The sequence below is a fragment of the Geotrypetes seraphini genome, chromosome 3, assembly GCF_902459505.1.
Source record: "Geotrypetes seraphini chromosome 3, aGeoSer1.1, whole genome shotgun sequence".
Taxonomy (NCBI): Eukaryota; Metazoa; Chordata; class Amphibia; order Gymnophiona; family Dermophiidae; genus Geotrypetes; species Geotrypetes seraphini.
Window position 1 is genome coordinate 4,641,810 of NC_047086.1, and position 26,133 is coordinate 4,667,942.

The 26,133-nt window shown below is 44.9% G+C and overlaps 1 protein-coding gene across 2 annotated transcripts in view; it reads right to left on the bottom strand.

Moving 5' to 3' along the window:
• Nucleotides 1-19,623, bottom strand: part of MFSD4B (major facilitator superfamily domain containing 4B) — a 29,392-nt gene extending 9,769 nt beyond the window's left edge. The window contains exons 1-3 of one of the 2 annotated variants that reach the window (XM_033937523.1): nucleotides 19,344-19,623; nucleotides 9,887-10,055; nucleotides 6,245-6,361 (exon numbers count right to left, since the gene is read on the bottom strand). In XM_033937523.1, the coding sequence (XP_033793414.1) occupies nucleotides 6,245-6,361; nucleotides 9,887-10,055; nucleotides 19,344-19,538 (481 nt within the window). In that variant the 5' untranslated portion in view covers nucleotides 19,539-19,623. The remainder of the gene's footprint in view (nucleotides 1-6,244; nucleotides 6,362-9,886; nucleotides 10,056-19,343) is intronic. The other variant, XM_033937524.1, reaches the window with a different exon arrangement.
• Between the last annotated feature and the right edge of the window lie 6,510 nt (nucleotides 19,624-26,133).

Consider the following 26,133-nt stretch of genomic DNA (forward strand, 5'->3'; position numbering starts at 1 on the left):
GTACTATGCCTTGCATTCCACTAAGGACCAAATCTAAAATAGCTCCCCCCATTGTCGGTAACTGGACCAGTTGCTCAAAGAAGCAGTCATTTATGACTTCTAGGAATTTTGCCATCCTAGCACTCCCTGATGTAATATTTAACCAGTCAATGTTGGGGTAACTGAAATCAAAAAAACAGAACGAGATAAATATAATCAGCAATAAACAAATACTTTATCTCCATCTAAGAGGAGGGAGATTATGTACATACACAAAAAATAAGGTGGAGAAAAAGATGTCAAGTTTTTGTAACATTAGCTGCTGAGTACTTGATTGAACTGTGGGTTTTTGCTAAACTTATCTGTTTTTTTGAGCAAGATTGTAAAGTCTTTCTGTAGTTTTTTTTACCTCTTTCTCTTTGTTACATCTCAGTTTATTTAGAAACATTTTTAACTACAATTTTGTTTTTCTACTTTGGCTGTTCCTGCCGTTGGTGGGAGATTTAACTGTGACATACATTTTGGTGGAGTTTTTTGACTTATGATGAAACGAGGGCCTTTTCATTTACACTGCTGAAGCTGTATGACAGGTTCCTTGTATTGAGTGAGGTGTTTTTCTCCACTTTATTTTTTAAGTATGTACATAATCTTCCCTCCTCTGCAGAAGGAACATAAGAACATAAGAATTGCCATCTCCTGGGTCCATCAAATCCGGTGATCCGCACACACGGAAGCCCCGCCAGGTGTACCCTTGCATAGTTTTAGTCCCCATATCACTGTATGCTTCTCAAGGGAGATGTGCATCTAATTTACCCTTACCCGTATCACTCTATGCCACTCTTAAGGAGATGTGCATCTAGTTTACCCTTAAATCTTAGAACGGTGGATTCTGCAATTACTTCCTCTGGGAGAGCATGCCAGGTGTCTACCACTCGCTGCGTGAAACAGACTGAAGCTGAGGGGGGACAGGTCCAGGACGAATATCAGGAAGTTCTATGTCCTCTTGTCCGTGTAACATTGGACATTGTAAATAACTGCTTTCCCTGTTCCATTTTGTCGAATCCTTTCAGTATTTTGAAAGTCTCAATCAGATCCCCTCGTAATCTCCTCTTCTCAAGGAAGAACAACCCCAGTCTCCTAAGTCGTTCCTCGTAGTCCAGGTTCTCCATACCTTTCACTAGCTTCATTGCTCGTCTCTGCACCCTCTCTAGCAGTTTTATATCCTTCTTTAGGTATGGAGACCAATGCTGGACGCAGTATTCCAGGTGCGGTCTGACCATGGCTCTGTAGAGCGGTATTATAACTTTCTCTGATCTACTCTTAATTCCCTTCTTTATCATGCCTAGCATTCTATTTGCTTTCTTTGCTGCCGCCACACATTGCGCCGACAGTTTCAGGGTCCTATCTATCAGTACACCCAAGTCCTTTTCCTGTTCAGTCTTTCCCAGAGTTACACCTGACATACTATACTTGTGATCTTTATTTTTTCTGCCTAAATGCAACACTTTGCATTTTTCCACATTAAAATTCATCTGCCATTTATCTGCCCACTTCTCCAATTGATTCAAATCGCACTGGAGTTCCTCGCTGTATTTGTTTTGTGCTGGTAATTGAAATCACCCATTATTATACTGTTGCCCAGTTCTCCAGCTTTGTGGATCTTTTCACCACTCACCTCAGCAAGGTCCCTCAATTCTGCTCCAGGCTCAGATCCCAGGGCAGACTACCGTCAGATGCCTTTCTCCTCCATTGGCCTCTACATGGGTATCCTCCGATATCTCTCCGCTAAAACTCTGAAAACTCATGCAAGATCAAGGAACTACAATCCTAATTGCCCTTTACTGACCAAAGTAGATCTGGCTCCCACTTCTTCTGGAATTGTTTTCCAAAGATCAATGGAGACTGGAGTATTTTACAACTCTTATAGTGCAGAATGGATCCCTTCTGCATCCCAACCTCCAGTTCCTGGATGTTGAGAGCTCAGAATTCAAGTTCTTGAATCTGCCTGAGGGTGTCTCCAGAATCTTGCTTGCTTCCAGGAAAGATTCCCATCCTGACGAAAATGTACCACATACCTTAGGCTGCAAGCCTTAGCATTGAATCTGGAATAGAATAAAGCTCAAACACAGTCCATCCAGCTTTTTGTTTCCTTTGACCTAAACACAGCAGGATAGCCATTGGCAAATGCATAATTTCCAATTGGCTAGCAGACTGCATCTCCTTTACTTATGCCCAGGCTGGGCCAATTCTAGAGGATCATGTCAAGGCTCAATAGCCAAGCCATGGCTACATTGGTGCCCACTGGAGATCAGCTTCCATTGAGAAGATTTGTAAAGTTGCAACACTGTCTTCAGTCCACACATTGACATCCTGCTACCTACTTAAGCAGGATACCTGATGTGATGACTGATTTAGGCAGGTAGTACTGCAGAAATTGTTGGATGTCTAGAATCCAACTCCTCCCTCCTAGGCTCAGTTTTGTTCTGTTCCAGACTGCAACTCCACATCTAGTTTGTATATAGTTTAAGATGAATTGACTTCAAGGTCTCAATATTTTGAGTTATTTTGAGTATTGTTATTTTCAGCAAGCCTAGTAACTAAGGATTCCCAGATGTCAGAATTCAATTGGCCTGCAAAATTACTCACCTGTAACAGGTGTTCTCCAAGCACAGCAAACCAAATACCTTCCCTAAGAGCTATATTCTATCAGCTATACTATCCTGAGGAACTTTCACGCACAAACTGGGCAGGAAGGTACCCTCGCAAGCATAGTAAGATGCTGCTAGATGTTTCTTCACACTATTTACGCTAGACAGCAAACAAAACAGGCTCCATCAGATGATGTCACCCAGAAGTGAGAATACATGGCCCACTGTCCTCGAAGAACACCTGTTACAGGTGAATAAATTCACTTTAGAAAAAACATAGGTGCTAAATCAACATTTGGAGGGGGAAATGGGAAAAATCAAAAAGATGTCTAACAGCAGACAAAGGATTTTACGCAATGAAAGGCAGAATTCACAGAATAACTTCATCATGGGGTGGGGGCATTGCAGGGTTGAGCTGCCAAAAGGGGTCCATGCTCCTGCCCCCCAAGATCCCCCGCTACCCAGGAAGGCTCTTGGGGGGGAGGGGACATTGTAGGTTGGGAGGGAGGAGAAAAAAAAAAAAGATTACGTACTTACCCTGGTAAGCTCTTTTCCAGTACATAGGTGAGACATTCTAGACTACTGAGTTATTCCCCATACCCATATGCTGCAGAAGTGCCCCTTAAAAGGCAGCCTAGCTAATAACACCTTTAAATCTAATCTAATCTTCAATTTGTGAGTCGCACAAACCTATACAAGCTCAAGGTGACAGATCAGATGGAAGAGGGAGAGGAAGAAGGGAGGGGGCGAGGAAATATAAGAGTGGGCCTAGGTGGGGGGGTATATAAGTAGAATCACCAGTCACTTCAGGGATAGCCCCGAGTTCTAGATAAAACTATGCCGGCTGGCCAACAGGTACCCAAAAAGGGATCAGCCTGTCAGCTACAGACAAAGTATGTGAATTCTCAAGCAGAGCTTCAAATTCGCATTAAGTATGAAGATATCTGGAAAGGGGGACGAAATGACATCAAATTTAAAACAATAAAATGGGGGGAGCAGAACACTCAAAACTGTAGTCATGCATGCAGAAGGGAAAAAGTCTAGAGGGAGCTAAACAGCATAGTGAAATACACCAGATGCAGAGTGAAAAATCCAAAGTGGATTCCTTCTGCAGCATGTGGGTTTGGGGAAATAACCCTGTTTTCTAGAATCTCATCTATGGCACTGGAAAAAGGGGAGAGCGCCTTGGATAGGGTTTGGGGAGGGAGAGAGGTTCAGGAACCTGCAAAGGGTTGGAGGGGAGAAATAGGAGAAAGAAGCTAGACCTTGGGGAGGGAAGAGTGAGAAACCTGGAATATCTTGAACACGCTTCTCTACCCATTGTGACATTTTGTAAATCTTGGGAGAATTGTTGGACATGGTGATAGAGAGGCGGGAGAAATATTGGATGTTGTGATGGAGAGAGAGGGTGGAAAGGGATGCAAGAGGGAGAAATGTTGGACATGGTAGAGGGAATGAAGGGAGAAATGAGGAATGGCACTGGAGAGGGGTGATGGAGAAATGTGGCATGGAACTGGAGAGGAGTGATGTTAGGCATGGGGCTGAGAGAGGGAGAAATGTTGGACATGACTATAGAAGGGTTGAGAAAGATGCACCCTAGATCCCTCTCTCTCTCTCCTTTCTCACTGCCTTTGCAGGGAGGGAGAGAATGAAAGAGAGAGATGGTGAACAGTGAGAGAGGGAGACATGTTACACATGGAGGTAAAGGAGAGAGGAAGAAATGCTGTTCAGGAGTGGGGAGAGGAAAATAGAGGGAGAATGATCCAGGATAGAAGGGAGTGAGGATGCTGTACAATGGGAGGGAGGTAAGAGAAATGTTAGATTACAGTAGACAGAACCAGCTGTTTGAAGAATTTGCAGAAGACAGAAAAACAGAAAAAAAGAGAAACTGGAACTTAATGGAAAAATAAATCTCCAGACAAAGGTTAAAAAAAAAAAAGGAATTTATTGACTGAAATATGTTAGCTTTGAGAGATGAATATGGCAGATGTCTTTGTCCTCCGGATGTCTTTGGTCTCGGGACTCAAGGATCTCCCGTACGAGGAACGGCTGGATAAGTTGCAGCTGTACTCACTTGAGGAACGCAGAGAGAGGGGTGACATGATCGAGACATTCAAGTATCTCACGGGCTGCATCGAGGTGGAAGAAGATATCTTCTTTTTCAAGGGTCCTGTGGCAACAAGGGGGCATCCGTGGAAAATCAGGAGCGGGAAACTGCACGGGGACACCAGGAAATTATTTTTCACTGAAAGGGTGGTTGATCGCTGGAATAGTCTTCCACTTCAGGTTTTTGAGGCCAGCAGCATGCCTGATTTTAAGGCCAAATGGGATAGACACGTGGGATCTATTCACAGAGAAAGGTAGGGGAGGGTCATTGGGGTGGGCAGACTAGATGGGCCGTGGCCCTTATCTGCCATCTATTTCTATGTTTCTATGTAACATGGATTTCTGGTTTTATTTCTCCGGTGTTGAAGTACTTGCTGACCCTTGCTATGACTGGTGGGGATCCCCAAAACCTCCTCCAAAAGACAGCCAGAACTCCCCTCTACCAAGTGTAGCAGTCTGTGACTCAGAGTCGCCTTTGAGGCCTGCCAAGCTTGGCAAAAGGGACCCCTAGGCACTTTCAGTGGAAATCCTCAGCTGACATGGCTTGGGGGTCCTCATCAGCTGGATTATTAATAACTTGTCTCTACCAGAGCCTTTAATTCAGGAGCATAATTAAATGAAATAACTACTTCTGAAGTTTATGGGGATGGGCAGGGACAGATTCGATTCCTGCGGGGACGGATTTGATTTCTGTCCGCATGCAACTCTCTCGTTTAAACCCTGAAGACTTGACATTTTCAGCAAAGTATTGGAATAATGCGATTTTCTTCTTGTTCTGTGAACTGTCTGGCAGACTGCACTGTGTATTTTAACATTTGTTTCTGTACAGTATGAATATATTGGTTTTTATTAAGATTTTGGAATTGTTAGGATAATTTACTGGAGATGTCTGGAATTTATTGTAGAGATTAATTGTTATTTGGGGGGGTTATTTTTAATTATACTGATTTTCATGTTATTCTTTAGATTGTTATTTTAGGTATAGTGTTCCCCCGGTTGTTTGTGGTTGGTGGTTCACGGTCCCGATCATTCGAGGTATTTTACGACCGCGAACCGCCAACAAGGAGAGGGCAGTGGGAGAGGCAGAAGAAAGCAGCCGGAGCACCGGCAAGTGCAGGAAATCACTCGCTGTATGCTCCGACCGCCTCTTCCTGCACTAAGTCGGGCCTTATCCAATCAGGAGCTGTTTTGACATGCAGCTCCTCATTGGACACTAGAAATGACACAGCTTCAAGTCAGTGGCTCCATAAGAACTCGAATGAGGATATTTAGGGACTCATTAGAGTTCTTATGGAGCCACTGACTTGAAGCTGTGTCATTTCTAGTATCCGTATAATCTGATGGAGGGTTCTCTTCAAAGAGAAACTGTCTCCCACTTCTCTAAGGCTACCTATGGCACTCGTGGCCTTCTAACTTCACATACTCCCCTTTGTTACTCTGGTAGAAGATATGATAGTCAAATCATGCACCCCAAAGCACTGTAAATACGTTTTAGTTTGGGTTTTACCAACCTGTGTCTAAAAAGCCCATAGAAATTCCAACAACTGCCATTATAGCAGTCAGAGATATTGCTTGTCCACACCAGGGAATGGCATACAAGCCAACAGCAGTCCATAGCATTGAAAGTCCTACAGCAAGAACAAAATGCAAGTCACACAATCTGCAAAGAGAAGAATGTACCGTATTTTTCGCTCCATAAGACGCACCTGACCATAAGATGCACCCTAGATTTAGAGGAAAAAAAAAAAAAAATATTCTGAACCAAATTGTGCCTCTGAACCCAGCCCCCTACAAAAATAGACAAATATATGGCAGCAGACAGATTTTGATCACTAAATTGAAAACCTACCTTTGTCTGGTGATTTCTGGTTGCACTAAATAGTTCTTTCTTTTTTTTTTTCTTTCCTTCCTTACTTCCTCAGGCCCAACAATTGTCTCTTTCTAGTCCCTCCCTCCCTTCCTTCCTATGTCCCAAGTTCTTGCCCCCTCTCCCTCACTGCCTTCCAGCCTTTCTCCTTCCTCCCTCCCACACTGAAGCCTTTGTCCTTCCTTCCTCCTACACTGAAGCCTGCCTGCCTTCCTCCCTGCCATTCCGATTCCTCCTCCCTAGTCCACCACTCGCCCACTGCTGCCACAACTCCACAAAACCTGCCTTCCTTCCTGCCACACCGATTCTTCCTCCCTGGTCCGCCAACAGGCACTGCCACCACTGCAGAACGACCCCTCTGAGCTCCACCACCCCTCCCTCCCCTGGAACCAGACTTTTTAGCAGGCGCCATAAGGAGCACAAAAAACCCTTCACCAAACCCTGGTAAACCCCAACCTACCAACACCCCACTACCAGTGTTCCCGCTAAGCTGCGTTGACGTGCGCACGCGCACAAAATATTACCTCGCAGCGCACAAGTTTCTCGTCACAGCGCACACAGTGTAGAGCACAGTTCTTCAACCGCCGGTCCGCAAACAAAATATTGCCGGTCCGCGAAGGATTCGGTCCCCGCCGCAACGAAAGGCCGGCGTCAGCTGACTTGCAACTTCCTGTTGCAGTCGCTGTGCCGGGACTCCTGCCTTCGCCGGGACTCCTGCCTTCCACCCCGTTTGCCTCCTGCCTTGTCTCCGCACCTCCAGACCAGCAGCGGCAGCTGTGTATGCTTTTAACTTCGGCACAGAGCTGCCCCTAATCAATAGTTTAGCGCGGTTTCATAAGGCAGCCTCGGGGCCTTTGCTAGGCCGGCCCACATCGCATCATCGAAGCGGGCCGGCTATCAAAGGCCCCGGGGCTGCCTCATGAAACCGCGCTAAACTATTGATTAGGGGCAGCTCTGTGCCGAAGTTAAAAGCATACAGAGCTGCCGCTGCTGGTCTGAACTCTTGGGCCGCTGAAGGAGGGCAAAAAGCAGCTGTCCTGGAGGTTTCCCTTCCTCTCGCCTTTACAGGTTCCTTTTTTCCACCTTTTTTTTTTCCTTCAAACGGCAACGGGCCCCAGCATCGACATCAATCAAGTAAGTTCCACTGTCAATCAAGCGGTTCTGCTCGGCCAAAGCTTCCCCTGTGACATGAGCCACCCTCAGGGGAAAGAAAGTGACCCACAAAGGTGAGGGGAAGGGGGGCAGATGATGGAAGTTGGGGGGGGGGAGAGAGAGAGAGAGAGAGAAGGGGCAGATGATGGAATGGAGGAGATGAGAGAGAGAGAGAAGGGGACAGATGATGGAAGTGAGAAGAAGGGAGAGAGAGCAGAAGGCAGATGGATGTCAGTTGAGAAGGGAGAGCAGATGCTGAATGGAAGTGGGGAAAGAACACATACTGGATGGAAGGAGGAGATAAATAAAGGGGGAAGAAAATAGTAAGATAATGGAGGGGTGAGGGAAAGGGGTGACAAGCTGTGTGTAGACACAGTGAAAAGAGGGAAACGGGACTAAATAGTAAGAAAGAATTTAATTTAGATGGAGGCAGAAAATAGAGAAGGAAGACCAGAGAAGAAAAGGGAAGAGAGAGCAGAGAATGATCAGATCTGAGTGGAGGAAATGAGAAGAGAGATATGCTAAAAACCACAGGGGGGAGGGAAGGATAGAGATGCCAGACCATGAGGGGAACAGAAGGAAGATGATGGATGCTAGACCAAATTGGGGGGTGGGGGGGGGCAGGAGGAGAGATGGCAGGGAAAGACAGACAGTGAATGGAAGGGGCAGATGCTGGACTGAAGAGACAGAGAAGGTTATCATGCTGCTGTACCGGGCCATGGTACGCCCTCACCTGGAGTACTGCGTCCAGCACTGGTACTTTAAGAAGGACACGGTACTACTCGAAAGGATCCAGAGAAGAGCAACTAAAATGGTTAAGGGGCTGGAGGAGTTGCCGTACAGCGAAAGATTAGAGAAACTGGGCCTCTTCTCCCTTGAGCAGAGGAGATTGAGAGGGGACATGATAGAAACATTCAAGGTACTGAAGGGAATAGACTTAGTAGCTAAGGCAGGGAGAACGAGAGGGCACTCTCTAAAGTTGAAAGGGGATAGATTCCATACAAACGTAAGGAAGTTCTGTGGTAGAAAGCAACATATTTATTTGGCTCATAACTTGCTGGCGCCCGATATTTTTAGCTCACAGTGAAAAAAGTTTGCTCACAACACCCGCCCGCTTAGAGGGAACACTGCCCACTACCCCAAATAACAAGAGGCTCACCTCCCAGGCCATGCACTACCAATGCCACTAGCACCCCCACACACACACTGAACACACACACACCCCCGAAATTGCCACAGGAACGATCCTCAAGGCCCCACCACAGGAACTGCAGCACTGCCATCTCAGGAGCCCAAAGATCCCTCCACGGAAGACCAAAAAATTGGCTTCTCTGACCAAAACGAGGCTCCTGCTCTTCTTGACAGCAGCGTACACCTGACGCCACTGCCGACACGGTAGCAGCTGACTCCTGCTGCCAACTCCAGCTGCTGACACGGCAAAGGCCGACTCCTGCTGCCGCAACTCCACCAAGGGCTGACGGTGTGCAATTCTGACGTCGGAGATAAAGTCTGGGCCAGCGATTGGCTGGCCTGGACCTTCTCTCCGAAACCGAAGTTGATATCGGGGCAAGACTTGTGGGCCCGATTGCACACCGTCGGCCCTTCTCTTTCTTTCCTGCGGCGGCAAGTAAGAGGGCGGCAGGGAGGTGGTGACGAGCAGCAGCAGAACGCCGGGGGGGGGGGGCAGGAAGTGTATTCGCTCCATAAGACGCACCTCCTTTTTGGGGGTGGAAAAAGTGCATCTTATGGAGCGAAAAATACAGTACATCCCGTTACAATGGGAGTAATATGCCTCAATCCTGGGCACATTCCTGCCAAGATCTCCTGTTAAATTCAATGGTAATGAACAAATGAAATATGCAAAAAAATGAACAAACAATGGGTACAGGATAGGAAAGTGGAGCAAATATTAAATGATCCTAAAGAACCTTTTAATACAGGAATAATACACTGAAGGCACAGCAGAAGTGGGTCTACTCTTAGCACTATGCTCAAGGACTTAGGAAGACAAGAGGCTACAACACATGACTTGTAAGAAAACCATGAAGGAGCTGGGATGAATGATATGTGATAATGAGCCATAAAGCAGGCACAGCTAAACTAGCAAAGGCCAAATAGAGCCACATTTACTTACCCAACAAAAGATGATGATTCATGCAGTCAAAAAGAATTCCTCCAACTACTGACCCCCCCAGATACCCCAATGAACGTCCTACAAAAATGTAGGAAATATTTCCAACATTGTTATGCACATTTGAAGCCAAATCTGGAAAAGTGGGGCCCAACACTGCAATAGCCATCCCCTGAAAAATAAAGAGACCTTAATGTTAAACTTCTTTAATGACCATTAAAAGCATAACATAAAAGAGATGTCTTACTGGGACAGACTGTAGGTCCATCAAGCCCAGTATCCTATTTCCAACAGTGGTCAACCCAGGTCCCAAGTCCCTAGCTAGATCCCAAATAGCAAAACAGATTTTATTCTGCTTATCCTAGGAAAAAACAGTGGATTTCCCCAAGCCATCTCAATAATGGCCTATGGACTTCTCTTTTAGAAAATTATCCAAACCTTTATTAAACCTTGCTAAGATTGCATGCCTAAACGAGCGATTCACATTTACCCTTTCCACTCCACTCTGTATTTTATAGACCTCTATCTCCTCTGAGCCATCTTCTCCAGGCTGGCAAGCCCTAGCCACTTTAGCCTTTCTTCAGAATGTTAACTTTTCATACCTGCAAAATATATTCACCCCCCACCCCAGATTCCTAGGTGTTGTAAAATTTGGGGTTTTCTCCTTTGTCACCTACTCTCCCTATTACCCACCTCTCCCCCATAATTTTACATTCAGATAAAGAGATTAGGTTTTTACCTTACTAATATCTGCTGAACATGCAGTCAAACTTCTGTCCCTCTGAAGACGCACTTGGTCCAAATACCACGGCCAATCCAGAGCTACAAGGACCACCCTCCCTGGGTGATTTGCTATTCTGTGGAGACTCCATCCTATCATGGGCTCACTCTTTGGTCATGGCTGGACTATTGTTTATTGAAAGCTTCTATACTGCTGCTAATGTCTGGGGGAGTCAATCCAGAGCAGTTTATATGAACTTCTGTAAAGGTGTTACAATAAAGAGTTAGCATTTCTTGAGTTGGTTCTCCATACAGACCTCTTAAGCCATAATCAATCCTCTTTCTAATTTCCACCTATAATATATAAAGCATCCAGGCTTTCGCTTCCGGGATCGGATCTTCAACTGAAGAAGTGGACCATCTTCTTATTACTTGCCTTAGCCTCAGATCAAAAGTTGACCAACTCCATTGAAGAATTATGGACTGGAATGCTGCTGCAGATAATGCCCATTCTCCCTGGTCCAAGATCTGCTTGCTGAGGTAATCGGACTGAACATTGTCCACTCCTGCTACATGGGCCGCAGAGATCGCCTGTAGATTTAACTATGCCCACCTGAACAATAAATAAACCTTCAGGCTCTGCTGGCCTGAAACTCCAGTCTGTTGATGGACCACTTTTTCTGCGAGGTCGACCATTTCCATTGGACTGACCGATCATTGAAGTGGCTTCCCTAGCCAAACAGGCTGGCATCCATTGTGAGAATCACCCACGACGCTATTCTGAGGGGCATGCCCCATAACAACAACTGTGGACGAAGCCAACTCATACTGCTTTTGAACAGGGACTGTCTTCTATGTAACCATCATCTCTTACTCGGAGAGAGAAAGAGATAATGGTTACTACGGATAAATAGACTAGATGGGCCATTTTTTTGGCCTTTATCTGCCATCATGTTTCTATGTTTTGATATACAGCGCTGCATATGTTATAGAAATGATTAGTAGTAGTAGAAAGGTTAAATAGTAGCAGCTAGGGCTTTTCTGGTTGGAGAAAAGACACTCAGGAAAGATAAGAGATCTATAAAATACTATGTGGAATTGAACGGGTAGATGGGAATTGCAATGAAACTACTAAGTAGTAGATTTAAAAACAAACCATAGAAAATATTTTTCACTTAATGTATATTCCCGTGCAATAGGTGAGACATTTTAGACAGATGGGTTGTGTCCCCAAAGCCACGTGCCATCTGCAGAAGGTATCCACTCTGGATTTTTTTCTGTGCCTCTGCTATACTTCACTAGGCTCCTTAGCTCCAACTAGATTTTTTTCCTTCTACATGCATGCCAGCAGGAGCATGTTTGCTCTGCTGTCTTCATTTTATTAAGTGTTTTTTCATCCCTTTTTCAGAATTTCTTGCGCTCTGAATGATTCATTGGCTCTGCCTACATTGAGATTAAACAAGACTTCGGTCCCTGGTGGTACATTACATTATTGTTTTTCTATCCCGACAATACCTTTCAATTCTAGGCGGTTTAGAAAAAGAATTGGCCTGGGCATTCCCAGGGAGTGCCTGCATTTGCTTCACAGGAGCTCGGGGCCATCCCCATCTTTTTCCTACTGCCGAACAATGGTTCGAGCACAGTCTTCTGGGCATGCGTAGGAGACTTGACAGTATCTCACAGGGTGCCCGCTGCATCTTCTCACCTCTGCCAGAATGCAGAGGTGGATGTGCAGTCAGGCATAACGTATGACTGGCAGCCCGAAGATCGGCATCGAAGAGGCAATCCCAGCATGAGGCAGTGATTCTCTGATTCCAGCTACTGTTAAAGAGCTGAGGCAGGCTACAGCACATTACCAGCAGAGGTCACAGTAAGTAAAATCTGTCACAGCCTGTGAGGTGAATCGGGGGAGGTTTGAAAATTGAAGTTTTGAAGGTTTTTGCATATCTCCATGTTCCCCCACCTGAAAAATCCTAAAATCGCTGTTTTTGAACTTTGTTTAATATGAAAAATATCATGATTTTGGTACAAATTTCTTAGCGGTAGCCATCTTGTATTTTTTAGCTTTTTTTTTTTTTTTACTGAAACTTCCTGCTTCTCCATAACTGCAGTTTTTGCCTCAAAACTTGTTGGGATGGAGTCCTTGGGCTCTTCTACTGTTAATTATTGCCAGGATTGTGCAATTTAGCACCTCAACGAGAGTCCTTTTGCCACATGCCATGTGGCATAGCCAGAAAAGGTGGAAGCCAAGCTTAGCCTCCCCATGATTATGCAGGTGACAAAACGCTCTGCTAGCCTGGTGGGACGGCCTTCTTTTTTTGAGGCTTGTCACAGCTGCTAGTTCCGTGCACCTGACTGCGGACCCTCCACAGCCTAAGAAACTCAAAGTTAAGTCAAAGGGTAACTACAACCCAGGAGCCGGAGGCGTTTTTCCCCTATAAAGTCCTGCTCCGTCTCCAATGTGCATCTTAGTGGTGTTGCTTTTATGAACACATCCTCAATCTCAGTCAGCTGCTGTTCTTGCATTGCATGATCCTAATTTGGGAAAGATCTTAGATAACCAGCTTGCTGACCCCTTATTTACAGGCGTAGCGCTTCACAGGACAGGGGTTCAAGCACTGTCAGACAGAGCTTCAGATCTATCTGGGGTTTTGGAATCTGGGGATGTTCTCACGGTTCTGCATTTATTTAAGTTTGCAGCTTTGCCGGATCTTTGCATGGAAATTTGAGAGCCGCATTCACTTGCTGAAGATCAAGAATAGGCCTCCAATCTTCAGAGCCTCTCTTTGCACAATAAAAAGTTAAAGTACATAGATCTGCCTGAGCCCAATAGGTAGCTGGGTGATGCACATTGGGAGGAATAACCCAAATCATAGTTACCGTATGTTAGGGTCCACCTTGGTGGGTTAGCACCCAAGAAAAGGATCTGGGGTGACCCGGGAAACTACAGGCCTGTGAGCTTGACCTCGGTTCCAGGAAAGATGATGGAAGCAATAGTAAAGGACACAATCTGCGAACACATAGAAAACAATGGACAACTGAAGGCGAGCCAGCATGGCTTCTGCAAGGGAAGGTCATGCCTCACGAACTTGCTGTACTTCTTTGAGGGAATAAACAGCCAGATGGATAAGGGGGAATCCATAGACATTATTTACCTTGACTTCCAAAAAGCCTTCGACAAGGTACCTCATGAGCGGCTACTTAAAAAGCTGTGGAACCACAGGGTGCAAGGGGATATCTATCGATGGATCAAACACTGGTTGGCAGGCAGGAAACAGAGGGTTGGAGTAAAGGGCCAATACTCAGACTGGCAATGGGTCACGAGCGGCGTTCCACAGGGGTCGGTGCTGGGACCTCTACTGTTCAATATATTTATTAACGATCTGGAGACAGGGACAAAATGTGAGGTTATCAAATTTGCTGATGACACCAAACTCTGCAGCAGGGTTAGAAACACGGAAGACTGTGAAGACCTGCAAAGGGACCTAACGAGACTGGAAGACTGGGCAAAAAAGTGGCAAATGAGTTTTAACATAGAGAAATGCAAGGTCATGCATGTAGGGAAAAAGAACCCGATGTTCAGCTACAAAATGGGGGGAACACTGCTAGGGGTGAGTAACCTGGAAAGGGACCTGGGGATGATGGTCGACACATCAATGAAACCATCGGCGCAATGTGCGACAGCCTCAAAGAAAGCAAACAGAATGCTGTGCATCATCAAAAAGGGTATCACAACCCGGACGAAGGAAGTCATCATGCCGTTGTATCGCGCAATGGTGCGCCCGCACCTGGAGTACTGTGTTCAATACTGGTCGCCGTACCTCAGGAAGGACATGGCGGTACTCGAGGGAGTGCAGAGGAGGGCAACTAAGCTGATAAAGGGCATGGAAAATTTTTCATACGCTGATAGGTTAAAAATGCTGGGGCTGTTCTCCCTGGAGAAGAGGAGACTTAGAGGGGACATGATAGAAACCTTCAAAATCCTTAAGGGCATAGAGAAAGTGAATAAGGACAGATTCTTCAAACTGTGGGGAGCCACAAGCACTAGGGGACACTCGGAGAAATTGAAAGGTGACAGGTTTAGAACAAATGCTAGAAAATTCTTTTTTACCCAGAGGGTGGTGGACACATGGAACGCGCTTCCGGAGGATGTGATAGGCCAGAACTCTGTTCAGGGGTTCAAGGAGGGTTTGGATAGGTTCCTGGAGGATAAAGGGATAGAGGGGTACAGATAGAACTTGAGGTAGGTAATAGAAGTGGTCAGAAACCACTTCACAGGTCGCGGACCTGATGGGCCGCCGCTGGAGCGGACCGCTGGGCGAGATGGACCTCAGTCTGACCCAGTGGAGGCAACTTCTTATGTTCTTATGTTATGATGAAACCTTCCGCCCAAGGTTAGCAGCAGCAGCCAAAAAAGCAAACAAGTTGCTAAGAATTATTAAAAAAGGAATGGTAAACAAGACTAAGAATGTTATAATTCCTCTGTATCGCTCTGGTACGACCTCACCTGGATTTCATTTAATTCTGGTCTCCTCAAGAAAGATATAGCAGCACTAGAAAAGGGTCAAAGAAGAGCGACCAAGATGATAAAGCGGATGGAACTCCTCTCGTATGAGGAAAGACTAAATAGGTTAGGGCTCTTCAGCTTGGAAAAGAGATGGCTAAGGGGAGATGACTGAAGTCTACAAAATCTTGAGTGGAGCAGAATGGGCACAAGTGGATCGATTTTTCACTCAGTCAAAATTACAAAGACTAGGGGATACTCGAAGTTACAGGGAAATACTTAACTATTCTCTGACTGAAAAAAAATATTTCCTTCTATTGGTTTTAAGATCTAGAACACTTTTTTCCTCCAGGAAATTTTCCAAACCTTTCTTAAAACCAGCTATGCTATTCGCTTTTACCACAATCTCTGGCAAAGTCCATAGCCTGTTATTGAAAGACATGGGGGAAGCCACTGCTTGTCCTTGATCGGTAGCATAGAATGTTGCTACTCTTTGGGTTTGGGTCATGTACTAGGGACCTTGATTGGCCACCGTGAGAACGGGCAACTGAGCTTGATGGACCATTGGTCTGACCCAGTAAGCCTATGCTTATGTTCTTATGAAGTCAGACTTAGAAAGTAGTTCCTTATTTTTCAGAGTTGACGTAGGTAATAATAATTTATTCTTATATACTGCCAGACCACGAATGGTTCTAGGCGGTTCACAGCAGATAAGACTGAACATCCAGCGAATATACAGTTCAAAAATATAAATCAATTTCTAGAATGTACACAATACATGTTGTATTTAAAAAGCATTAGGAAGCTTGGGTTACAAATTTGTCAAATAGTTGTGTCTTTAATAGTTTTCTAAAAAAAATAATAGGATGAGACTCCTGGCATGATTTTGCCAAACCAGGCGTTCATTTTGGCTGCCTGGAGAGTTCTCGAGAAATCTCTTCAAACGACATGATTTGACAGTAGGATATGTGAATAACTGGACTCTACGTGTGGGCTTATTAGAGTGATTTAAAGAGAAAAGGGAAACGAGATAACCTGGGGACATACCGAAGATTGGCTACCGATTGAGACTATAGAGTTCTATTCAAATTTGCAAGTATTTGCTTCAAATCAGTGTAATTTTTGGTAATGAGTAACATGATCCTACTTTTTCAGACCAAAAAATCAGTCAGACAGCAGTGTTTTGAATCACTCTTAATTTTTTGAAGATTATTTTATAGGAGCCCAGGTAATAAAACGAGGAAGATACGGGGCGGAGCTTAAGCAAGATGGTGGCTTGACGCTTCCACGGAGACACTGCCGCAGTCCATTTGAATTTTGTTTCTGCTTACCTAATGGTGAAGAGAAAATCGAAGACCCGGGTCTTCCCGGGGGATCCTGTTGCAATTCAAAGATGATAAAGCGATGGACGTTTTTGTGGAGCGAGGTTCCCAACTACAGTTGCCAGTGGAAAATCCCTCGACTGGAGAGAGCGTGCAGGCTGAGGCACGTGAGCTCTCCTTTGAGGGTACTATACTGTCCCTGGAGGAGCGGAGCCCGCCGATGTGCCCTGAAGCGTCTGAGGGGTAGTTAGACATGAGTCCGACGCAGGACGTCCTCCTGCCGATCCAGCAGGGAGCAAGGGCTGACCCTGAAAAGAAGCAGGAGGAGCTGAGTGAACCAAAGATGTAGTCGGTGGAGGAACTGAAACAAACTCAAGTTACTTCGGAGATTACTGCTGTGACATCAGGTACTATGAGATTTAACTCGGGCCTTAGAACTGAGTTTGTTCCCCTACAGAGGCCGAAGGTTATCAACATGGAATTGATTTGGGAGGCTATTTCCAATTTACAAATCTCTCTGGGTAATCAAATGGAGCAACTTTCAATAAAGCGTACTATGGTGCTCTCCGAAAATCTAGAATTAAAGACAAGAGTATTGACTCTTGAAAATAAATCGGATGAAGTGGAAGCTGGAGTAAAAACTTTGGAAACCCAAGGATTGACTTGGATTAAATATAGTGCAACTTAGCACTTTAAACAGGAAAACTATACTAGGAGGTCCAATTTGCGGATTATTAAGTTTCCTATACAATTTTCAATAACTTCAATAGTTATGTTTAAAAGATATCTGAATGAAATTCTGAAAGCACCGGAGGCCTCATATCTGCCTCCCTCCAAAATATATTACTTACCTATAAGAATAAAGGCACAAAGTCCTAACCAGCAGAATTTATCTGCTGATAGTTTGGACTTATCTAATTTCCTGGAGTGAATGGATACGGAGGCCCAGGTGTCAGCCACTTTGTTGGTATAATTTGCCATAGATTCCGATAGGGAATGGATGCTTAAATTGTTTTTTAAATATAAAGATGTTCCTTTTGTCAAATTTAATAAGAATGTATCCAGATGTATCTCATCCAACTCAGAAGAGAAGGAAACAGTTTCTTATTTAGAGACCTCAAACACTCCAGTTGGGTGCAACATTCGTTCTGAGATACCCTTGTAAATGTGTTTTGGTTTTTAAAGATATGAGCCACAGCAGTTATCAAAATTTATATTCTGCTAAAGGGCAACCTACTACCATGAGTTTTGTTGCAGTCGTTTAACTCAGTCAGGAAAAAGTCGAGAATCAACTAGCCTCATCTTTAGCTTTCCTCTTTATGTTTTGTATTCTTAAATCTCAGCTCTGTCTCTACTCGTAGTGGACTAACTACAACTTGCTGTTTTAAAAAATGTCCTTATTTCTTGTTGTGAAATTGTTATATTTAATTGTTGAATGTTTGCCAGCAAGATGGGTTTTTTTATTTTTTTGACTTGCAAGATTATCAAAATGTTAAAATTTATAAATAAAGAATTTTAAAAAAATAAGGAAGATACCACTTGAGAGATATGGTTGTAAAGCAACAGGTTAGAGTCCAGGAGAATTCCTAGGCTGTGTGTTTGGTCCTTCACAGTTATGGTAGTCGAGTCCTTTGCGGATCCAAAGGAGTTCCATAGGCCAAGTCACTCAATCCTCCATTGCCCAGGTACGTTAGATAGACTATGAGCCCATTGGGACAGATAGGGAAAATGTTTGAGTACTAAACCACCTAGATAACCTTGATAAATAAAGAAAAAATAGTTGCAATTTCTTGACAGTCATGCTGTTTTGATTTCTGAGAGGCAATTTAGGAGTTTCGTGATCTGGGCATCACGGGTTTATCCTAGCAGTAGGTATAGGTGGATGTCATCTGCGGGCTATGTCTAGGACTGCTCTAATGTAGAGATTGAATAATAGGGTGGATAGTAGAGCCCCTTGCAGAACACCATATTTGATTGGTTTTGATAGCGTATCGTTGTACAGTATGCTTTGGGATTTATTATTCGGTAAGGAGGCAAACCATCATAATGCACTGTCTCGGATTCCAATTTCAGAGAGCCACAAAATGAGGAGAGGATGATCAATAGTGTTGATTGCCATGCTGAGATCCAGCGGCACCAGGACATCATTACCCTTATCAATGAGTTCCAGCAGTTGTTGTTGTCAAGAGGAATGGTTTCAGTACTGTAGAATTTCCTGAATCCTGATTGGAAGATGGATAAGGCTCCTTGTTCGTTGATGGAGTACAATTGGTTTAACACTGTCTTTTCCAGGATCTTGGAGATGAAAGGTAGGTTAGAGAGAGGTCTAAATTTGCTGGGCACATTGAAGTCAGCACGGTCATCAGACTGATCTTGACCCTAGTCTGTGGACACTATGCCTATTTGTAGCGAGGAAGAATGGAGTCTACAAAGGAATCTTTCACAGCCAGTAGGTGGTGTAGCAGACAGGGGTCCAGGTTGGAACCGGAAGGGCGAATAGCATCTAGTATCTTGGTGATGTTGTCATGGAAGGTGGTATGAAAGTGAGTTAGGTTCCCAGTTGTAGTTTTAATTATCTTGTCTAAGTTGTGGTGGAGTCTAGGCAAGACCGTATTTTGTCTACTTTGTCAGCCCGAGTGTTTTGGTGTTGTCTGGTTGGGGGTCTTTATTAGTTGTTGGAAGTAGTCTATCTTTTTGGCCTTTAGGATAGCTTTTTTCTATTCTTCATGCAGTTCCTTCCATTTGTACCATTCCCTCTTTTTGCAGGGTTTTTACCTCAGTATGTCAACTTGTAACCTGTTCTGAGAATTTGAAGCCCAATTTCCCGCCCCAACTCACTAAGCCTGAAAGTCCTAGCAAAGGAAGAAGTGCCCCTCCCCCTGCCCCTCCCCCTCCCCCGCCAGCAGCGCATTACCAGGCCCAGGAAGGAGGCGCACATCACCACCGTCACACACCACCTCACGTCCTTGCCCGGCTGACCCAACAGCTGCACCTCGGCCCGGCTGCGCTTCTCGAACACCACCGCCTCCTCCTCCTCGTCCTCCTCCTCCTGCTCGGCCGAGGCTCGGGCGAACCGGACCTGCTTCTTCTTCCCGCCGCGCTCCGCCATGCTGGCCGCGGCGGAAGCAGGAGGGAATCGCGCGCGCCGCTTTCGTTCACGTCACGCGCAGGCCGGACCCTACGTGACGCCGCGCCAGCCACGTTACCCGGAAAGGGAAGAGCCTACGGGTCCCACTGCTAAAGCGAAAGTGAAAGCAAAGAGACACGTATTGGCTTTGGGAGGAATCTTAAAGGCAATGAGGTACAGCCACAGCTTTAGTCAAAGTGTGGATACAGTCCATGACCTGGCTGACATATGTGAATTACAACAGGAGCAAAAGCTGATGTGAAGTGAATAGTCAGGGATCTCAAAGTCCCTCCTTGAGGGCCGCAATCCAGTCAGGTTTTCAGGATTTCCCCAATGAATATGCATTGAAAGCAGAGCATGCACATAGATCTCATGCAGATTTATTGGGGAAATCCTGAAAACCCGACTGGATTGCGGCCCTCAAGGAGGGACTTTGAGACCCCTGGAATAGACCTATATAAAGGAATAGCCGATGAGCTACAAGAACTCCAAACCTCAAACGTAAACAATCCATGTGTAAAAAGAATAAACTTGGAATGCTAAAGACACCATGCTGCTGCTACTACTACTACTACTATTTTTATAGCGCTACCAGACGCACAGAGTCCTGACCAGACACAAAAAGAAACTAAATAATGTGAAGTGACCAGACGAAAGAAAAGGCTCTCCAAATCTGGAGATAAAATAGTAAGCTTATGTACTATAAAACTAAGATAGCTAGACCAGGGGTGTACAACTTGCAGCCCCAGTGAGGGCGATGCACATGCAGTGTTTTCCTCTGCTGCCCCCGGGTGTTTACTGTCTTGCCAGCTCCCTCCTCTGTCTTGCTACAGCGTTTGCGCATTTGTGCGGCCCCAGAAAATTTTGGGCCAATGCGGCCCAGGGCAGCCAAAAGGTTGGACACCCCTGAGCTAGACTGTGACACATACAAGGAAGAAGGAAAATTACATATCCAATAGGTCTCTTCTGAGATTTTGTGGATATAGCAATCAGGTATGTAATTTTCCTTCCTCCTCATATGTCACAGTTTAAGGTCTTTTTTTGAGGAATGAGAAAATACTTGGAGTAAAACCCCCAGCCTCTTTGTAATGGAGGTACTGACTTAAAGGCATTGAGTCCTAGAAGGGCTGAGAGTTCCTGTTGAAGGAGGAAGGTCTGCTGGGAACTGAAATAAGACTTTTGGAGGATTGTTTGGAAGTATAGAATAGAGATGAGCATACCCTTATTTTACAACTTAGAGGATCCAAGTCTCTCTTATAAGGATCCAAAGAAGATTGTAATGGCATAGATGACCTCCAATTGGAAGAGATTAGTTTAGAAGACCGTGTGTTTGTAGAATGCTGGCTAAGTTCTCTAGCAACAGGCCAAAATGACTTGGGTCTTCTGTTAGGATTGAGGCTTTGTATTCTGAGGTTTTTGCTGCAGTTGCCTCCTCTGCATAGGAGTCCTGGAGGTGGTGGAGGTTGAGATTATCTTTTCCTGTTATAGGAAGAATATCTGGAGTGATAGTAGAGATTGGATGCTGAAAAGGTGGACACATTCTCCTGCCTAGTGAATGTTTTGATCAAGGTCTGAGCTACGGAGCTCAGCCTGTCTCCTCATGGTGATGGAAAGAGCAGATGCCTTGGAAGTAAAACCAAAGGCATTGAAAACTGAATGAGCTATAAATTTTCTCATTTCCAGGAGATTCTTTATAATACGTTGGAAGTCATAAAGCTGGTCTGAAGGCAAAAAACTGTTCAAACTCTGAGAGTTGTTGGGCTAATAACTTAATGCTCCTAAGGACAACCCAAAAAATTTCTCATGCTGGAGCTGTCTGGCCTTCAAAGATCGTTTTTGGAGCTGGGAGCAGTGCTTACAGGTCTCAACCTGGTGGTCAGGTCCCAGACACTGGAGGCACCTGTTGTGTGGATCAGTGCCCGAGATGATCCTGCTGCACTGGGTACACCGCTTGAACCCGGTAGACAATCTAGATATTGAAAGAAAAACCACTGATGCTAAATTGAAGGACTCTATGGTCCTGGGGAGGTCAAATAAAAGAACTGGAAACCAGCCACAATGCTTCCAGCCAGGAAAAAAGCTGCATGGGGCTAGCAGGCCCAAAAATAGAAAGTTGAAAAAATTCAATAAACTGAAAGAAACAAAGTAAAAAGAAACAATATACTGAGAAGAAACTAAAACAGGAAGGCACAAAAAAGAAAAGTTTGTTTCTTGGACTTCTCAAAAACATGTCCCAGCTTCTCAGCTCTGCAGAAAATTGAGATCAGAAGGCCCGCAAACCAACATCAGACAGGAAAGCACTGGCACATGCACGGTATAGGCAGTCTCAAGACTTTTAAAGAAGTTAAAGTAACACTGCCATTTTGCACTGTCTGTCTGTGGATGACATCAAGATACTACTAAAGAATTGGCTAAGCCTCCTTAGACTTGAAAAGAAAAGTCTAGCAAAATAATTATTCCTTGGAAGAACACTGGGGTTAGAGTAAGGGACATCAGTATGAGCCCATCGAGAATCTCGTCAACCTCTGGCTCAGGCTAGATCTCAAAGGTGACTAGCACCAGACATATGTCTAAATGAGAGTAGCCTCATACATCATGTAGTCCCTAATCATCCCCTATGAACAAAGTAATAATTGAACTTCCAAAATGAAAAATTGCAGACTTAACTTCTAGGAGAAAGGGGGAATAAAGACATCACAACATATATCCCATAAATGACTAAAAACCAACAAAATGTATATGAATGAGTGGGGTGTGTGAAGTGAAATAAATAATTTATACATACATAATTTTAAATTTAGATAAATATACACACAAGCATTAACAAATTAATACATAATATATAATTGTCAAATCTTACTAAATAAATATCAACTATGCTAAAAATATATACGAGGAGAATATAAAAAGATGAATTAGCAAAGACCCTGAGATGAATGGATAAAATATATATAAAAAAGTTGTACTCTTATAAAAATAAGTCTGTGAAAAGTGCCAGTGCAAAAATTTCTATCACCTATAAGTTACCAAAGACAACAGCAAAACCAAATAAAAAAGCTTAAGAAATCAAATGGATATGCCTACATTAAACAAACAGCTTATACTGACTGATAGGTGAAAAACATACCTAAACATACACAATACATTGACTGAGCATAATAAATAAATAAATACCCGTAATCACAAAGTAAAGTGCCCCCACTAAAGTGCAAAGACTGAAGTGCCTAACGAACCTTCTGTACTTCTTTGAGGGAATAAGCAGTCGGGTGGACAATGGGGAACCCATAGACATCATTTACCTCGATTTTCAAAACGCTTTCGACAAGGTGCCACATGAAAGGCTGCTTAGGAAGCTGTGGGAGGGGATGTGCACAGATGGATCAAGCACTAGTTGTCGGGTAGACTGCAGAGGATCGGAGTGAAGGGCCAATATTCTGACTGGCGGGGAGTCACGAGCGGTGTGCCACAGGGATTGGTGCTGGGGCCGTTACTCTTCAACATATTTATCAATGACCTGGAAAAGGAGGCAAAGTGCGAGGTTATAAAATTTGCAGACGATACCAAACTGTGCGGTAGAGTTAGGTCCAGGGAGGAGTGTGAGGACCTGCAATGGGACCTGGACAAGCTGGAAGACTGGGCAAACAAATGGCAAATGCGCTTTAACGTGGAAAAATGCAAGGTCATGCATATAGGGAAAAAGAACCCATTGTTCAACTACAAATTGGGGGGGGCATTGTTGGGAGACAGCAGACTTGAGAGAGACTTGGGTGTGCTGGTGGATGCATCACTGAAGCCATCTGCACAGTGCGCAGCAGCCTCGAAAAAAGCCAACAGGATGCTGGGCATCATAAAGAGGGGCATAACAACCAGGACGCGGGAAGTCATCATGCCATTGTATCGAGCGATGGTGTGTCCACATCTGGAATACTGCGTTCAATATTGGTCGCCGTACCTCAAGAAGGACATGGCGGTACTTGAGAGAGTCCAAAGGAGAGCAACGAAACTGGTAAAAGGGCTGGAACACTGCCCATACGCCGAGAGGTTGGATAGGCTGGGGCTCTTCTCTCTGGAAAAAAGGAGGCTCAGGGGAGATATGATAGAGACCTTCAAGATCATGAGGGGCATAGAGAGGGTGGATAGGGACAGATTCTTCAGACTGAAGGGGACAACAAGTACGAGGGGGCATTCGGAGAAACTGAAGGGAGATAGGTTCAAAACAAATGCAAGGAAGTTTTTTTTCACCCAAAGGGTCGTGGACACTTGGAATGCACTACCGGAGGAAGTGATCAGGCAGAGTACGGTACAGGGATTTAAACAGGGATTGGACGGATTCCTGAGGGATAAAGGGATCGTGGGATACTGAGGGAGGAGCTGGGATGTAACACAAGTATAGAAAGCTATCCAGGTAATAAGTATAGAAACCCAACAGGTCGTGCATGTGCAAGACCGGAGGGTTAGGACTACGATGGGAAGATAGGACTTCAATGAGAAACCAAGGTGGCAAGGGAGCCCCTTCTGGTGATTCAGACAGGTCGTGACCAGTGTTCCCGCTAAGCTGCGCTGGCGTGCGCTGGCGCACAAAATATTAGGTCGCAGCGCACAAGTTTCTCGTCACAGCGCAGGACCGGCAAGATTGACTCATTTGAACTTCCTGCCGGTCCGCGCAGGACCGGCAAGATCAGCATCGGAAGCGTGCGCTGGGCCGGAGAGATCTTGGGGAGCCTCCGACAGTGGCTTTCTCCCCTCTCTGCAGCTCTCCTTTACTTCCCAGCGCAGCGATTCACGAAGGCGGCCTCGGGGCTTTTGCTGAGTCGCGGCTGCCTCTGATGATGCAACTTCCTCTTTCCTCAGAGGCGGCGCGACACAACAAAGGACCCGAGGCTGCCTTCGTGAATCGCTGCGCTGGGAAGTAAGAAGAGCTGCTGGGAGGGGAGAAAACCACTATCAGTCTGGGAAGCTGCTGGGCAGGGGAAAAAAGGGACAGCTGCTACTGGAAAGGGAGAAGGAGAGATGCTTCTGGGAGGGGAGGAGGGAAAGGAATCTGGGAAGCTGCTGGGCCAGGAAAAAAAAGGGACAGCTGCTACTGGAGAGGGAGAAGGAGAAGGAGAGATGCATCTGGGAGGGGAGGAGGGAAAGGAATCTGGGAAGCTGCTGGGCCAGGAAAAAAAAGGACAGCTGCTACTGGAGAGGGAGAAGAAGGAGAGATGCTTCTGGGAGGGGAGGAGGGAAAGGAATCTGGGAAGCTGCTGGGGAAGGAAAAAAAGGGACAGCTGCTACTGGATAAGGAGAAGAAGGAGAGATGCTTCTGGGAGGGGAGGAGGGAAAGGAATCTGGGAAGCTGCTGGGCTAGGAAAAAAAGGGACAGCTGCTACTGGAGAGGGAGAAGGAGACGGAGAGATGCTTCTGGGAGGGGAGGAGGGAAAGGAATCTGGGAAGCTGCTGGGCAAGATAAAAAAAAGGGACAGCTGCTACTGGAGAGGGAGAAGAAGGAGAGATGCTTCTGGGAGGGGAGGAGGGAAAGGAATCTGGGAAGCTGCTGGGCAAGGAAAAAAAAGGGACAGCTGCTACTGGAGAGGGAGACGGAGAGATGCTGCTGGGAGGGGAGGAAGGGAAGAGAGTTACTGCTGGACAGGAGGCTGGGAGAAAGAAAGAAAGGGGGCAGGCAGGGAAACAGAAGGAAAGAAGAGAAACAGAAAAAAAGAAAGAAAGGTCAGGGAGAGAGGAAGAAAAAGTTGGGGGAGGGAATGAGGTGTGGAGGAGAGAAAGCATACAGGCTGATAGAAGGGAAGAAAGATTGGATGCACAGTCAGAAGAAGAAAGTGCAACCAGAAATCACCAGACAAGGTAGGAAAAATGATTTTATTTTAAATTTAGCAAAGTGGAGGCAGTATTACCACAGTTTTCAAAGGAATTTGCCCAAATAACTTAATAGTTAACTGGGTAAATTCCCAGAGATGAAAACTTCCCTTCACTTACTATGCACAGTTCTGAATTTATATCTGCTGTCTATATTTTACAATATGGTCCCCTTTTACTAAACCGCAATAGTGGTTTTTAGCGCAGGGAGCCTATGAGCGTCAAGAGCAGTGCTGGGCATTCAGCGCAGCTCCCTGCGCTAAAAACTGCTATTGTGGTTTAATAAAAAGGATGGAGGGTATATTTGTCTATTTTTGTATGCTATAAAAACCAAATACAGAGAGAGACTGAGAGCTGTTCCATTCCAGCCAGAATATCAGCTTTGTGTTCAGCCAAACAGGCCCAGGTTTCGCACTGAATAAAGTATTTTATAATTTTTATAATTTTTATTTCATAATAAAGTAATTATAAAATACTTTCTTTGTGTTTATTTGATTCCTATTCAAGAGAATTACTTTATATATAGTCAATATAGGCAGAGAGTTAAATTTTTTAACATTTTCTAATGGTGGTGTGCCTCGTGATTTTTTTCATGAAACAAGTGTGCCTTTGCCCAAAAAAGGTTGAAAAACACTGGTCTAGAAATTGAAAGCATCAAACGTATTGTCTTCTGGACTGTTTTTAATTTACAGTTTACACATATGGATGTAACAGACATAAC